This window comes from Delphinus delphis, chromosome 15 (assembly GCF_949987515.2).
Source record: "Delphinus delphis chromosome 15, mDelDel1.2, whole genome shotgun sequence".
Lineage (NCBI taxonomy): Eukaryota > Metazoa > Chordata > Mammalia > Artiodactyla > Delphinidae > Delphinus > Delphinus delphis.
Window position 1 is genome coordinate 50,268,982 of NC_082697.1, and position 15,724 is coordinate 50,284,705.

The following is a 15,724-nucleotide window of genomic DNA, read 5'->3' on the forward strand; positions in this document are numbered from 1 at the left end:
TCGTCGGAGCTGGCAGACAGCTGCTCTGATGAGCCTGACCGGAAGCGCTCCCAGCCCCGCTCGGCCGAGCTTCTGGCGCGGGGACTGGCTTCTTCCTACGTTAGGACCCCTGCGACCTCTAGCGGCGTGACGCCGCGGGGCTCCGGCTGGACGGGCGGGCACCGCCCCCGCTGTCTAGGGGGCGGGACTTCCGGGCGGCGGGACTTCCGGCCGCTGAGCGACGGGCGCAGCATCAGCATCAGTATCAGCTGGCGGCGGCTGAGGCGACAGCGGCTGCGGCGCAGGCAACGGGCCGCGGCCTGCGGACTACGGGCAGCCGGAGCGGGCGGGCGCGCCGGCGGACAGCAGGCCGCGCTGGCGGCGGCGGTGGCCGCGATGATGGAGATCCAGATGGACGAGGGCGGCGGCGTGGTCGTGTACCAGGACGACTACTGCTCTGGCTCGGTGATGTCGGAGCGGGTGTCGGGCCTGGCGGGCTCCATCTACCGCGAGTTCGAGCGCCTCATCCACTGCTACGACGAGGAGGTCGTCAAGGAGCTGATGCCACTCGTGGTCAACGTGCTCGAGAATCTGGACTCGGTGCTCAGCGAGAACCAGGAGCACGAGGTGGAGCTGGAGCTGCTGCGCGAGGACAACGAGCAGCTGCTCACCCAGTACGAGCGGGAGAAGGCGCTGCGCAAGCAGGCCGAGGAGGTGCGTGGGCCGGGAGGCGCCGGGGCCCCTCCCGGGGACCCCAGTCCTTCCCGGCCCGGGGACCCCGCCCTTAGCCCCCGCCCTGCCCGGGCCCCAGCTCACGCCCCGCCCATCCCACCAACGCCCCCGACGCCGAGCCCGGCCCAGGGGCTGATGCCTGGCTCCCACATCCTCCTGGCCTGCTGCTCCAGCCAGGAACCCTAGCCCTGAACCACCTGGCGTCACTGGGGGACCTTGCATCCTAAACTGCCTCAGGCCTCCGTCTCCCCTCCATACCCACTTCTCATTGCAGACGCCAGTTCTTTTTGCTTTTGTGTGTGTTTTTCCGCAAACGTGTCCTAGACCCCAGTTACAACTTCTGGTTGCTGCAATTTTAATTTTAATTTTAAACCCTTCCAGAAAGGGGATTTCTGATCTTCTTATGGTTCTGCAGCCAGAAGAGGTGTTGTCAGATCTTTGCCTTATCCCTAATCCAATGTTTTGACGGTCTGTGACATGGGTGAATTTGGTGATTGAGGTAAACACATTACCAAAGCCACAGTTAGGCTGCTCCTCTGGCACCAGGTGAAAGACTCCAGGTTTCCGGAGGTGATTTCTTTGCCCTGTGGTTCCCTCCGTTGGGAATATTGTTAGCTTATGTGGACAATGCTGAGAAATTCCACTGTGGCTTCTGAGGAGTTAAAAGTAGAATTTTGAAGTACTTGATCGTGTTTTAGGATACCTCCATAACCTGGAAATCACTTATTTGTGAACCAGTTCGAAGAACCATGCATTGCAGGGAATACCACTTACCTTCATTCATTCACTATGAAATATTTAGCCCTGTTGTCAGACCCAGGTGGATTCAGGGGACCTGGGTTCTCATTCCTGCCTTGCCTTTGTGACCTTGTCCATGTCGCCTGCCCCCCTCTGGATTTTGATTTTCCTTCAGTCATATGAGTCAGTTGCCCTAGATGATCTCTAAGCCCTGACATTCTGTTGTTCCAGGCATTAGGTGATGGCTTTTTGGTTTATGAATGGGAAGTTTCTTATTAAATGAGCTAAATTCCTTTTTAACTAATTTGGATTAACACATTCTTGATTTTAGTATTGAAATGGAAGACTGTTTCGGTATTTTGGCTTTTTCTTAAGCTAGGGCAGTTTATGTTCTCCTAGTTTGGTTTAAAGTATGTTTATAAAAATTAAGAGTGCCTTGTATCGTTCCTACTTACGGTGGTTTACGTTGATCTTGGGTTTTTTCATTCATCTGTCAAGAGGCTCTTGCCTATTGATTGGGGTGCCAGGCTCCACCAAAAACTGATTTAGAGCTCTCAACTTAAGGGAGATGCAAGAGCTCGTAGGATTTTAGAGTTCAGAGTGGCCATAGGCATTTACTAGGGAAAGAACTGGCCGCAAGAAGGAGTGGGGGTGGACCAAGGTCACATGCTCTAGAAGAACCAGGCCAAGACGCAGTCTACCCTGACCCCTGGAGTGGGCTCTTCGTTCCACTGCTGTGGGAGGTCAGAGAGCGTACCCCCAGAAGACAAGCTCTGGGGCTCCCCTCACTGGCCGTGGGGCAGTGGCTGCCTCCCTCATGCTGGGCAGCACCTCCCACTTCTCTGACTGCTCTCAGCGGCCATTTGATGCCTAACTGAGGTTTTGAGTAGGTTTGTTTTCTTTCACTATGTACCGATGTGGTCAATATAGTGGACGAGAAGGAACTAAAAGGAGAAAGATGGACAACCTTAAGGCTAAGAATCATAACCATCTACCTTAAAAATTTGCTCTGCGTGGATGAAGCCCCTGCTCTGCTCTGCATGGTTCAAGTGCAGCCGCAAGCGAGTGTGGTTCTGGCCTCCCACTTACGCCCTGGACTAAGAGCTGAGGGTGCGCATGTGGTATGGAGGAGAGTGCCCTGGAGGCCGAGACCCATCCTTGCCCCAGCTATTAAGAGATGCTGAACAGAGAGCCACAGAGTGAACAAAACGCTTGGCTGGCCGGCATAAAGGCTGTGATTTGATGCTAAATAGTATGCCCTTGGAGAGACCTCATGTGATGTTACAACCAAGAAAAGGGCCAAAATCTGTAACCATTTTGGTATTCTAGCTCATTTACTAAATCCAGTAGACATTCATTTTCAGTTTTGTGGAAAACACCAGTGTACACTGTGGCCTGGCTTCTTTTTCCACACAGGGCATGAGATCCTAGATGTGTGTCTGATAACACGGGAGGCTGAACAGCATGGGCTGCAGGCGTGTGCGTGATGCAGAGTAGCTTCTGCCTCCCCGGCCACTCTGCTCAAGAAGGCTTAGTCAGAGCTGAGTAACCTGAGCCGCCTGCAGCCTTCCTAGCACACAGAATCTGCAGATTTAAAAAGAAAGAGCCTTGAGCAGAGCAAACACCTCTGCCCGCTACATCTTGCCTGTAATAACTGCAGTGAGAGATTGCGAGTCTGTTCTGGTCCCAGGGTGACTCTCTCGATGGGAGTGATGGTAGCTAGAGGTGGTGGGGTCCAGGGAGGGGGGCCAGGCCCCAGAGTTTGCAGATGCTTGAGTGTCAGCCTCGCCTTTGGGAGCTGCACACCCTGTGACCAGTCTTCCCCTCTCTGGCCTCACTGGCCGCTTCTGTAAAGTGTGTGGGTTGCCAGACGTGGCAAGTTTCTTTCATCTCAAGTGCCAAGTCCCGTGATTGGCTGTTGTTTGCCTGGAGAATTGCAGTAAGGCAGATCTAGCCAAGCCAGGGAAGAGCACCTTGATGGGGCAGCCGCGGGTGGCAAGCGTGGGGCATCTCAGTCTCTGTGCGGGTTTTATGCTTGTCATCGAGACCAGTGAGTCCCGCTCAGACTTGCAGAGCTAAATGGATGTTGCTGGCTTCTAAAACCTCTACGGAGACCTTAAAAATGCTGAAACTGTATCCAATACAAAGTTTTGAAAACCCACTGAGTTCTTTCCCATTAGAAAAGAAGGTTGGAAATGGGCATTTGACCAGGATGGCCGGGACCGAGTGGGCGCCCCTGGGCAGTGCTGCCCACCGTGGCCCCCAGGGAGGAGGCAGCAGAGGACTCCATTCACTCCAGTCCTGAGCAGCAAAGAGCCTTCCTCGCAGGGATCAAGTATTAGGCTCACAGGAGGAAAAACAGTGTTTGAGAGACAAGGTGTGAGTTTAGTAGCCATCATTCACCTTAAAGTCTTCTTGGCCCTAAGGAAACTACTGGTAACATCCCCCACTCATCACAAGCAACTCAAGTGGACGTTCTGTCCATGAGACATGGCTGTGGGTATTTGCTGATACCTCAGTGTCTGGTGCTGTGTAAGGAAAGCATCCAACTGGAAAGTTTTACCCAAAACTGTGTTTTTCTAGTTGTACAAAAGTAATGCATTTTGTAGAAGAATATTTGGACAGGATGAAGCTGGAGGGGGCAGAAGCCATCATTCTACTCTATAGAGATGATCATTTGGCATTTTTTTTAATAAGTGAATTAATATATTGAATCAGAAGTTTTTCTTCTTGTGTCCCATATTACAAATAGTAAATTCACCCCAGCTTAGACAAAGTATGCAATTTCTTCCGCTGCCATGTTGTCGTATTAAAAGAGAGGTTTTTGTTTTGTTTTGTTTTGTTTTGGGTTTTTTTGGCTGTGCCACACTCAGCATGTGGGATCCCAGTTCCCTGACCAGGGATCAAACTTGTGTCCACTGTGGTGGAAGCGTGGAGTCCTAATCACTGGACCACCAGGGAAGTCCCAGGGCAGTTTTTTTCAATTGTTAACTTTTTTTACATGAAGCCATTAAGATTTGGTGCCCAGAGCTGCCTTTCCTCGTTGCCTCTAAATACTGGTCCATTATAGCTCTCTTACTAGAGTCACCAGGAGTACAACAGACTCTCCCTAAAAAAATGGGAACAAATAGGCACAGGAGAGGGCTTGCCTGGTGGTGCAGTGGTTAAGAATCCACCTGCCAATGCAGAGAACATAGGTTCAAGCCCTGGTCAGGGAAGATCCCACATGCCGTGGAGCAGCTAAGCTCATGCACCACAACTACTGAGCCTGTGCTCTAAAGCCCGCGAGCCACAACTACTGAGCCCACGTGCTGCAATTACTGAAGCCCACGCACCTAGAGCCCCTGCTCTGCAACAAGAGAAGCCACTGCCATGAGAAGCCAGCACACTGCACTGAAGAGTAGCCCCCACTCGCCGCAACTAGAGAAAGCCCGCACTCAGCAACAAAGAACCAATGCAGCCAAAATTAAATAAAAGTAAATTAAATTTAAAAAAACAAAAAACAAATAGGCACAGGAGAGCAGAGAGAGGCGCTTTCCAGCCAGAGAGAACAGAACATGCGGAATAAGCCCCACCGCCCTGCCAGGCTCACCCAGCGGGAACCCTTGGAACCCTCAAGGCCCTGTGGTGGCCGTTAGGCAGCGGGGCAGGGACTGGGGCAAGTTAGTTCTCCCAAAACTAGAATTTCTAAGTTAAATTTTAAATCTGTCTTTTTTTAAAGTTTCTGTTTTGGAATAATTTATAGAAAAATATAGAAATAATTTATGGACAATCTCACCCAGATTACCCAAGGTGAACGTTTTTCCACATTACTCTTCTCTCTCCATCTCCCTCCCTCCCTCCTGCTCTGCTAAGACCTGAGGGCTCCTGCAAGTCCTATGGTGTCCTCAGTTCCCTATCGGCTTCTCACTTTGTGCTTTTTACAACCTTGATGTTGTGATATCACAGGCCAGTTATCTTGCAGGATGTCCCTTAGTTTGGCTTTCGTGTGACCTCATGACCAGTTGCAGGATGGAAGCTGGGGAGGGACACTCGTGTGGGGGGCAGGGTCCCTTTTCCCAAGGGTGGTCAGCAGCCAGACGGCTCATGTTACAGGCTTTTGCTCTGTTGAAAGTCAGGGCCCCAGGGGTCATCCTCACAACCTCCCATGTCCAGTGACTCACTAAGTCCTGGCCATTCTTTTGGCCTGATTTTTTTTTTTTTTGTACTTTTTGTGCTTCTTTTTTATCTCCTTTGCTACCATCCTGGCTCGAGTCACCACTGTCATGCTGCTCCCCCAGCCACTTTCTCCCCCTCCCAACCCTTCTGTGGCATGAACTGGTCCGCAGGCAGGTCCCATCTCCCACTCTCTCTTGTTCGGTAACTCAGTCAACTAAGCATAGTGAGGGCCAGGCTTGCTGCCGGGGATGGGTCTGTGCTGCCCTGATGCAGGTGCTCGGATGGGGAGGTCCTGCCACACTGTCAGATGGTGAGAAAATGGCAACGTGGGATGGAGAGCGAAGGGTATGGATGGGAACAGAGGAAGGGACGCTCCCAGGAGGAGACCGCCTTCTCCCGGGGTCCCCAGCACCCACCCCCCCCAGCACCGCGTGCCCTGTCCCCTGCCCTTCCACTTCCTTCTGCCCCCTCTGCATGTACTTTTGCTGCGTACACCTGACTCCCTTGCGTCTAGCACCGTGACATTCAGATGTGGGTGCTCAAGTGAGTCCCTGTCACCCCAGAGTCCCCACGTGGGGGCTCTTTCCTGGTTAGCCAAGGGCAGTGTCCTTCTGGTTCTTTCAGCCCCAAGGCTGGTTCTTTTCTCTCTGACACATGTCCCACAGAGATACCAGCTGCCTGTGCGTGTGCAGGTGAGGAAGGAGGGCAACCTTTCTCTGCTTCCACGTGCTGCACCGAGCTGTTGGTTCCTGGAGGGCCGGAACCAACTTTCTGTGGTTTTCAGCCATCCATCTGTCCAACACAGCTCTGTGTGAGGACGGAAATTTCTGTTCTGCTGTGTGTCCACACAGGGCCACTGACACTTCACATGTGCCTCATGCAGTTTAGGATGAGTTTTTATTTTTATGTCATTTAAATTAATTTAAGTTTATTTTTTTAAATTATTTATTTATTTATTTTTGGCTAGGTTGGGTCATCGTTGCTGTGCGTGGGCTTTCTCTAGTTGTGGCAAGCTGGGGCTACTCCTCATTGCGGTGCGGGGGCTTCTCATTGCAGTGGCTTTTCTTGTTGTGGAGCATGGGCTCTAGGCACACGGGCTTCAGTAGTTGTGGCGCGTAGGCTCAGTAGTTGTGGCTCCCGGGCTCTAGAGCGCAGGCTCAGTAATTGTGGTACACGGGCTTAGTTGCTCCGCGGCGTGTGGGATCTTCCCAGACCAGGGCTTGAACCCGTGTCCCCTGCATTGGCAGGCAGATTCCCAACCACTGCACCACCGGGGAATTCTTTAAATTAAGTTTAAATACCCACACGTGGCTGTGGCTAAGGTACTGGGCAGTGTAGCCGTGGACGGTCTAGCTCAATCACTGTTCTGTAAGGACAGGCAGTAAATGTTTCTTTGACCTGTTACATAACGTCAGGCAAGAAAGGAAGATGCTTAAAAGGTGGGGTGTTTTTCTTCAGTGAACATGTTCTAGAAAGAGGGGAGACCCCAAAGTGTAGTGGGTTTTGAAACAGGAGAATAGAAGAAAATATTGTGAGATGAGGAAAAAGAAAAAAAGCATTGCAGCTGTTTAGGAAACAACAGAGAGGTGATGAAATTCTTGAAAGGCTGAGAAGAGGTCTGGAGGGAAATCCCAGCACCTAGAAAGCAGCTAGTGCTTACGGCGCACCATGAAATCTTCGACCATAGGCTTCAGTTCTGTTCTGTTCTTTCTTTGTAACAACTTTGTTGAGGTCAGTGCACTAAGCTGTACATATTTGAAGTGTGCAATTTGGTGAGTTTTAACACGTCTACACCTGAAAAAACATCCTCACAATCAAGATGATGATCTCCATCGTCCCCAAAGTTTCCTTGTGGCCCTCAATACTCTCTCCCCGCTTCCCCCATCCCTAGGTAACCACGGTCTGCTTTCTGTCACTGTAGATTGATTTGCATTTTCTAGAACCTTATATAAACTGAATCCTGCAGTGTACACTCTTTTTTTGACTGGCTCCTCTCACACGGCATAATGATTTGAGATTACCCAGGTTGTTGCCGTTCTTTCATTCATCCGTTCATTGCTAGTGTAGCCTGCTGTGTGGGTGTCCATCTATCTCCTCTGGTGGAGCAGGAGCTCGCCGTCCACACCTGCGCCCTGTTTCTCGGGACCTTGGGAGGCTCCGGCGCAGCCTGTCCTGCATGCAGCTGCACACAGGGAGCCCCGCTGGAAGATGGTCAGGGAAACCAAGCGGTTAAAATCAGTTGGTGGCTGGCTAGCGCTTCCTAAGAAAGCATCCCTGTCACCAGGGTGGGAAAGGCTCGACCCAAGGAAAGGAAATATACACAGACACTTAGAGCCCGCGGAATCATAAGTCAGTTACCTTCTTCTGAACGCCTCTCATGGGCAAGAGATTTGGGGAATGCCAAGATCAGTGGAGTGGAGCTCCATTGGCGGGGTTTGTGAGACAGGGGTCAGGGCATTTGGATTCTGATTATCTGCAGTGGTGGGTTCAAGGTGATGCCTTTTGTTCAAGTTCTCTGGGTGCCCTTCCTTCCACTCAACTTCAGCTTGTGCTCCTGCTCCCTGACCTTCCCACGCCGGCCTCTTACCTCTTCCTTCTCTCAGTGAATTGGACCCAGATCCAGGCGGGATCCCATGGATTCTGCCCAAGCTTGTGGCCTCGGGTCTTCAGTGTACGCTTCTGGACAGCGAGACCCTGTGTCCACCAAAGGGCGACCATGGGCGTCCTCAGGTCTCTCCTGTTAAATGGAGTGAGAGGGATGTAGAAGCCAGGTGGATTAGGAAGTTGAAGAAATCAGTGTAAACTGCTAAGAATGCTTCAGAGATGGACTTCCCTGGGCGCAGTGGTTAAGAATCTGCCTGCCAGTGCAGGGGATATGGGTTTGAACCCTGGTCCAGGAAGATCCCACATGCTGTGGAGCAACTAAGTCCATGTGCCACAGTTACTGAGCCTGCGCTCTAGAGCCCGCAAGCCACAACTACTGAGCTCGCGTGCCACAACTACTGAAGCCCTTGCACCTAGAGCCTGTGCCCCACAATAAGAGAAGCCACCACAATGAGATGCCCACGCACCGCAATGAAGAGTAACCCCTGCTCACCACAACTAGAGAGAGCCCATGTGCAGCAGCGAAGACCCAATGCAGCCAAAAATAAATAAATAAATTAATTAATTTAAAAAAAGAATGCTTCAAAGAACGCAGTCTAGTTAAGAATAACTTCTCCCAGGGAAATTTCTCCCAGGACGGGGCATTTATAGTTTTCATCGTATCTTCCTTTTTCTTATTTCCCTCCAGAACCAATCATGCCGTATATCATAAATAATATAATAAATGTAATGTATATTTTAAGATACAAAATATATATTAGTATCTAACATAAAATACTTAAATATGTAATATATTAAAATATGTATCTTTTACAGACATCTTTCCTATCTTACCAATTCTTTTTTTTTCTTTTTAATATTTATTTTATTTATTTGGTTGCGCTGGGTCTTAGTTGTGGCAGGTGGACTCCTTAGTTGCAGCTCACAGGCTCCTTTGTTGTGGCATGCGAACTCTTAGTTGTGGCCTGCGTGTGGGATCTGGTTCCCTGACCAGGGATCAAACCCGGCCCCCCTGCATTCGGAGCATGGAGTCTTAACCATTGAGCCACCAGGGAAGTCCCTATCTTACCAATTCTTGAAAATCAGTGTGAGTTAAACCAATGCCATTTGTTGGGATTCATCTCAGGCAGATGCTGAACCAGTGGTTCCTTTAACCGAAATGAGGAATCTATGCTTTTTAAAAAATGAATCCAACCTTGTTCTTGGGTTCCTGCATAGTGGCCTGATCTCAGACGTATGTCTAAAACTTGAATGCAGAAATGCCCTTCCCTCCCTCTCTGTCCACCTGCCCACACTGCATTTTAGATGTAAATGGTAACAGTCATGGAATATGGGAAAAAGCTGGGAAAAAAAACCTCTGAGGTTTGAGGTCTCATGAGTTCAGCACCCCTGTGAGCACCCAGTAAATATTTGATCATGATGGGAGTGACCGACAGGAGCAGGGAATTACCCATCCATAAAGGGCATCTCCCCTGGGAACAGCCTGTGCCCAGCACCCCAGTGCACCACTCTGCCTAAGATAAAAGACCCAAAAAGAGCGTTTTTCTTTTGGACATTCACTCTACCCCCTCACCGCCAGGAAGGAATTACATGCAAAAGAACAAAATCTTTGATTCCTGTTTTATTTCTAACAATTCAACCAGAATTGAATTATTTCCTATGTGTGACCCTGGCCTAAAGGACATATAAGAGGAAAGGATTGGATTTAATGTCTTAATTTACTTTGCCTTTAATTAAAATAGCCTTCAATTATGAAAGTTACCAGAATTCTAATGATTATGTTATAAAAGAGTGTTTACCTAGTAATCTCTCTTGCATTCTGGGATTAGGAATGCTGGCTTCTGTTGTCTTAATTTTATATTTGACATGAAAAGTCAGTTTATTTCTTTTTTAAAAAATAAATTTATTTATTTTTGGCTGCGTTGGGTATTCGTTGCTGCGCGCAGGCTTTTTCTAGTTGCAGCGAGCAGGGGCTACTCTTCATTGCAGTGCACGGACTTATTGCAGTGGCTTCTCTTGTTGCAGAGCATGGGCTGTAGGCACACGGGCTCAGTAGTTGTGGCTCGCAGGCTCTAGAGCACAGGCTCAGTAGTGTGGTGCGCGGGCTTAGATGCTCTGCGGCATGTGGGATCTTCCTGGACCAGGGCTCAAACCTGTGTCCCCTGCATTGGCAGGCGGATTCCTAACCACTGTGCCACCAGGGAAGTCCTGAAAAAATCAGTTTTATTTCTTAAGTTTGGTTTTATGCATGAGTTAGATAGAATGATCTCATTCCATGGGATATTGAGAAAAGCTTCCTCTGGTTCCTGGAGTTTTGGAAGTTCCCACACTCTCAGGTTACTTCAGTATGTACCTTGAAATTCACCAAAAAGCAAATTCTGAAAACCAGTTGAATTTAATTTTAAAACAGAGCAATTTGTTAGTAAGAGGGAGGGGTAGAAGTATATCTTAAAAACAAAATCTAAAAAGGGAATCATGGGGGCTTCCTTGGTGGCACAGTGGTTGAGAGTCCACCTGCTGATGCAGGGGACACGGGTTCGTGCCCTGGTCCGGGAGGATCCCACATGCCGCGGACCGGCTAGGCCCGTGAGCCATGGCCGCTGAGCCTGTGCGTCCGGAGCCTGTGCTCCGCAACGGGAGAGGCCACAACAGTGAGAGGCCCGCGTACTGCAAAAACAACAAAAAAAAAGGGGAATCATGTAGTAGATTGGTATTTAGCAGTAAGAATCAGGTATTTCCTAGCTCAGTGTTCATGTTAAGACACCTGGTACCTTTTCCTCTATTGTTAGTTGCTCCTCATTGCTCTTCGGGAGGCTCAAAAGATTTGTTGTGAGGTGGCCTTAAACCTCTGTGTGTTATCAGGTGCTAAGTGGCATTTTGACTAGACTCGGTTAGACAGATGACAATTCCAGACAAACTCAAATCTGTAGTGCATGTAATTGGCTTGTGTACGAGTTTTTCACTTTGGCATGTCTCGGACGGTAGATTCCTTCTGTTTCACAGTCCAGCAACAGGCAGACCCACTCAACCCAAATGCTGTTAAAAATTTTATTCTTCTCATTTCCATTCATACTGGATAAATTGAATTGGACAAATTCAATAGAAGTTGAAAAACGTTTAGCTTTCTTTTGGACGACTTCCTTATAGAGATAACTTACCCTGTCCCCCACCACTGAAAATTCTTGATTCTCTTAAATCTAAAGTAAATGATCTGTAAATAAAAATATTTTCTGCTTCCTTGAAAACATCTATTGTTTTGTGACTCTAACCCAGTTACTAGAGTTCCCTCCTGACACCTCCCCCGCCACAGCTGCCCCCCTCGTTTTGGAGGAGAACTTGTATTTTCCTCACTTATTCATTTAACCACCAACCACAAAGCCCCTGCTTTATTCCATCAACTACTCCTTACTTGTCCAGGTGATTCTTACTTCATCCCAAGTCTAGCCCCAAGCATTTCCTCATAAAAAGCAATGATTAAAAAAAAAAAAAAAGAGCAATGATTAAATATCTGTTTAGTCTTGGCCAGGCACTGGTCCTTCACGTTATTTATCCCTCATAATATTTGATGAAGGTGGCATTGCATCTTCCATTTCAGTTAAACAGTTAGCTTGCATTTCTGTTAACTAAAATTACTGTAATAACGTTGAAAGAGTTTTTTCAGGAGGGGAAGAAAGAGGATGCCTTTTAAGCTGTAGAATAGCATATTGTGTTTGTGATGTTTTCGTGGACTTGGAGCCCCTGAGATGCCCCCTAGTCAGCTCTGTCTGGTTCGATGCTGTCCCTCAAGGTAGCGGGGAAGAGCTGTTCTTCCCCAAATGCCAAGTGCGGTGGTCGCCAACCTGCAGAGCCTGCAGTGTCCCGGTGTCCCAGTGTGTGATCCAGCCCAGCAGGGAAGCTGAGGGCTGGCCCTTTAGTATGCTGGTGGTCCCTTGTGGGTTCCTTGGGGCTTTTTGTTCATCTGGGGAGTTGCTGCCACGTGATTGTGATCGTGATCACTCACACCCCTTGTCTGCAGGTGGTTACTGATGACTGACCATTCCCATCACAGGACTGTCCCTTGGCTCCAGGATTCCTTGTGGCCTGGGAACCACAACTGTCCTGTGCGTTCATGTCTCCCTGCCACTTGGGGTGCCCTCTGCCTTTGGCCTTGAGGACATACATGTACACAGCTTACCTAGATGTTTTCTCTCTCAGTTAATGTCTCAGTATTTCCTAGGGCTGAAAGGCCTTACAATATCATAACATCAGAGGATTTCTGCATGTCACCTGGTTTGGGGCCAACTTCGTCGGGGATCTCAAAGCATATCGGTTGTTTTATGGCATGACAAAGCTTTTTGGGACTGTCATCTACATTGGATTTTAACGGTCACCTATCAGGATAGATTTAGGAACATCTGTCTGACCTTCTTAAGAATCTGGAGGAATTCCCTGGCGGTCCAGTGGTTAAGACTCCACGCTTCCACTGTAGGGCCCATGGGTTTGATCCCTGGTCAGGGAACTAAGATCCCACATGCTGCGTGGGGCAGCCAGTCATCTTTCATCTAGAAATCTTTTTAGCTGGCTCTCAGCTATGAAATGCAGGTAATATGATGAAATACCGATGGGAATTCTAGAGAAATGGTGTTAGCACCACAGAACGCTTTTCTTTGTGTAAAACTTTGGTGCTCCAGCTTGGAGGTAGGACAGGGCTCAGTTTACAGAAAGGGAGCATTTTCCATCCTCCAGCCCCAGTCGCCCCATCATTCAGCTCTTCACTGGCTCAAGACGAGCTTTCCATTCAGCCCAAGTCCAGCCCTGAGCATTTTGTCATGAAAAACAGGGACCCTTCCTGAGGACCAGAGAACTGATGCTTTCTGACAGGCAAAATGTTGATTCAAAAAATAAATATATAAGTGATTCAGGATGATTCTCAACTTAATCTAGAACAATTCACAAGTGGGAGTAACCAAGAAAATACTGAAAAGGAAGAGTTAAGAGGGTAAATGTATATCAGCTATTAAAAGATGCTATTACACTACAAGTTTAAAAAAACCTTTGGGGACTTCCCTGGTGGCGCAGTGGTTGAGAATCTGCCTGCCAATGCAGGGGACACGGGTTCGAGCCCTGGTCTGGGAAGATCCCACATGCTGCGGAGCAATTAGGCCCGTGAGCCACAGCTACTGAGCCTGCGCGTCTGGAGCCTGTGCTCTGCAACAAGAGAGGCTACGACAGTGAGAGGCCTGCACACCGCGATGAAGAGTGGGCCCCGCTCGCCACAACTGGAGAAAGCCCTCGAACAGAAACGAAGACCCAACACAGCCAAAAATAAATAAATAATTAAATTTTTTTTAGAAAGTGATTAAAAAAACCTTTGGTTACTGGCTCAGAAATAGACCGAAATATGTCTTAGAAGGTACCATATCATAAAGGTAGCATTCAGAGCAATGAAGAAAGGGTAAATTATTAAGTAAATGGTGTAGAAGTAAGTAAACTACTGTACACACACAGACTACATCCTGGGAAAAGTACTTGCAGCGTAGAAGACAAATTCTTGAATGGGTCTAATAAGTCCTTACAAATTGTTAAGAAAAATAACCTGTAGTAGAAAATCGGACAAAGGACATAATGAGCTGTTAGATGTAGTGTATATGACTAATGAATTTATTCAGTCTCACTAGTAATCCAGGAGCTGAAAATTAAGACAGTTATGCTCTGCCGTTTTCCCACCTGTCGGGTTGGCAGCACAGAGGCCATGGGGGCTCCGGGAAGGGCGCCACCCGACCTGGGGGGTGTGGGCTGGGGTGCCTGTCTGGCCTGGGGAGCAGGATGCCACTGGGCAGATACACAAGTAGTAACAATAATAACGGACGTTTTAAAGCAGCCTGAAAGTCCAACAGGAGGCGATCAGTTGAGTAAACTATGCTCTGCAGACACACACCGACAGGGGAACACACAACTGTTAGAAGTAGGAGTGGCAGAGCACAGTTCTCAGTGTGGAGAGACATTTCCAGTGTAAACGAGTGAATAAGTCAGGTAACGATACCGTGTACAAAATGATGGCACATCCGCTCCACACACTTACACACATGTCTGGAAGAATGTCACCCAATTTTAACTGACCCTCTCTGGTTGGTAGAATTATGGTTTTGTTGTTGTTGTTGTTTCTTAACCATTGATAGCATGGCAGAATTACGGTTTTTTAAAAGTATTATTTTCACTTAACACTCTCTTCTGATTTTTCTACAAAAGAATATGTTTATATCATTCTTTTAATTTTTTTTAAGTAATAGGAATTAAAATTACCCAAGTTAAATAATTTCTTTACCAGCCAATTAATAGCATTTGTTTATTCTTCATATGCTGGTCATGGCCACAGTCATTCAAAACCGCTTACTTTAAATTTTTGTGCCGCTGCACCATTTGTGTGCATTTTCCTGGCAATGGGGCGGGTGTTCTTCATTTTAGTTAAGTTGTGAGTGATGTCATCAATACAGATTTTCTTTCTGATGCACCCCCACCCGCCCCCGCCCCCGCCCCCGCCCCCGCCCCCGCCCCGGTTGTTTTTGCCCTCTGTCACTGCACTGGGTGAGTCATCCTTTGGGCAGGAGCCCCAGTGCTTTTCAGCACAAAGACCTCTGAGAAGCCGCTGTAGGAAGAAGCATCTCTGGGGCCCAGAGTTGGGGTGGGGGACTGGGTGCAGTTTTTACGGGAAATACAGCTATGGCCACCATGAACTCATTGCCTCTCCCAGACACCCAAAACCTGGAACCAACAGCCCGTTTTATATTCCCATCTTCTGCGACACTGTTAGTGTCTTAAGAACCCAGCTGACATTTATGCTTCCTACAAATGAAATTTCTAATATTTCCATTTTGTACGCTGTAAAATCAAGGTGTTAACAGTTCCCATCAGGGCTGTTGCAGGGCTGTGGCCTTCAGGCCATCACCTAGCCAAGGGGTGGGGGGGCGGTTTGCTGCCCAGTGCCCATCCCCCCAGACCCTGCCTTTACCCTGGGCTGTCAGTGTTAACCTAGGTCTCCTCCTAAGAACATTTAGGATTTTCTTTTATTTTACAAAGTGCTTTCTTTTCACTTGATTCGATAGTAATTTTGCTCAGAAACTTACCATATAAAGTGCAGATTCCAAATCTAGGCCAACAACCCCCCATCTTGTTTTTAAAAGAATCGGAACAGTACTATGCATTGCCGGTTACTCCACGAAGGATGGCTTCCTGAACTAAGCAGTGACTGAGATACAGGTTAAGAGGAAAGTACACCTGGCCTCTTTATTTTTATTTTTGAAAATTAGAGACTTTTTTTTTTTTAATTTATTTTTGGCTGCATTGGGTCTTTGTTGTTGCGCGCGGGCTTTCTCTAGTTGCAGCGAGTGGGGGCTACTCTTTGTTGTGGTGCATGGGCTTCTCGTTGCGGTGGCTTCTCTTGTTGTGGAGCACGGGCTCTAGGCGTGCGGGCTTCAGTACTTGTGGCACGCGGGCTCTAGAGCGCAGGCTCAGTAGTTGTGGTGCACAGGCTTAG

General features: G+C 48.4%; 1 protein-coding gene across 1 annotated transcript in view; it reads left to right on the forward strand.

Annotated features, from left to right (window-relative positions):
- The first annotated feature begins 251 nt into the window (after positions 1–251).
- Positions 252–15,724, forward strand: part of MAPK8IP3 (mitogen-activated protein kinase 8 interacting protein 3) — a 47,235-nt gene continuing 31,762 nt past the window's right edge. Inside the window, exon 1 of the mRNA XM_060031471.1 lies at positions 252–693. Coding sequence (XP_059887454.1) covers positions 376–693 — 318 coding nt within the window. The 5' untranslated portion in view covers positions 252–375. The remainder of the gene's footprint in view (positions 694–15,724) is intronic.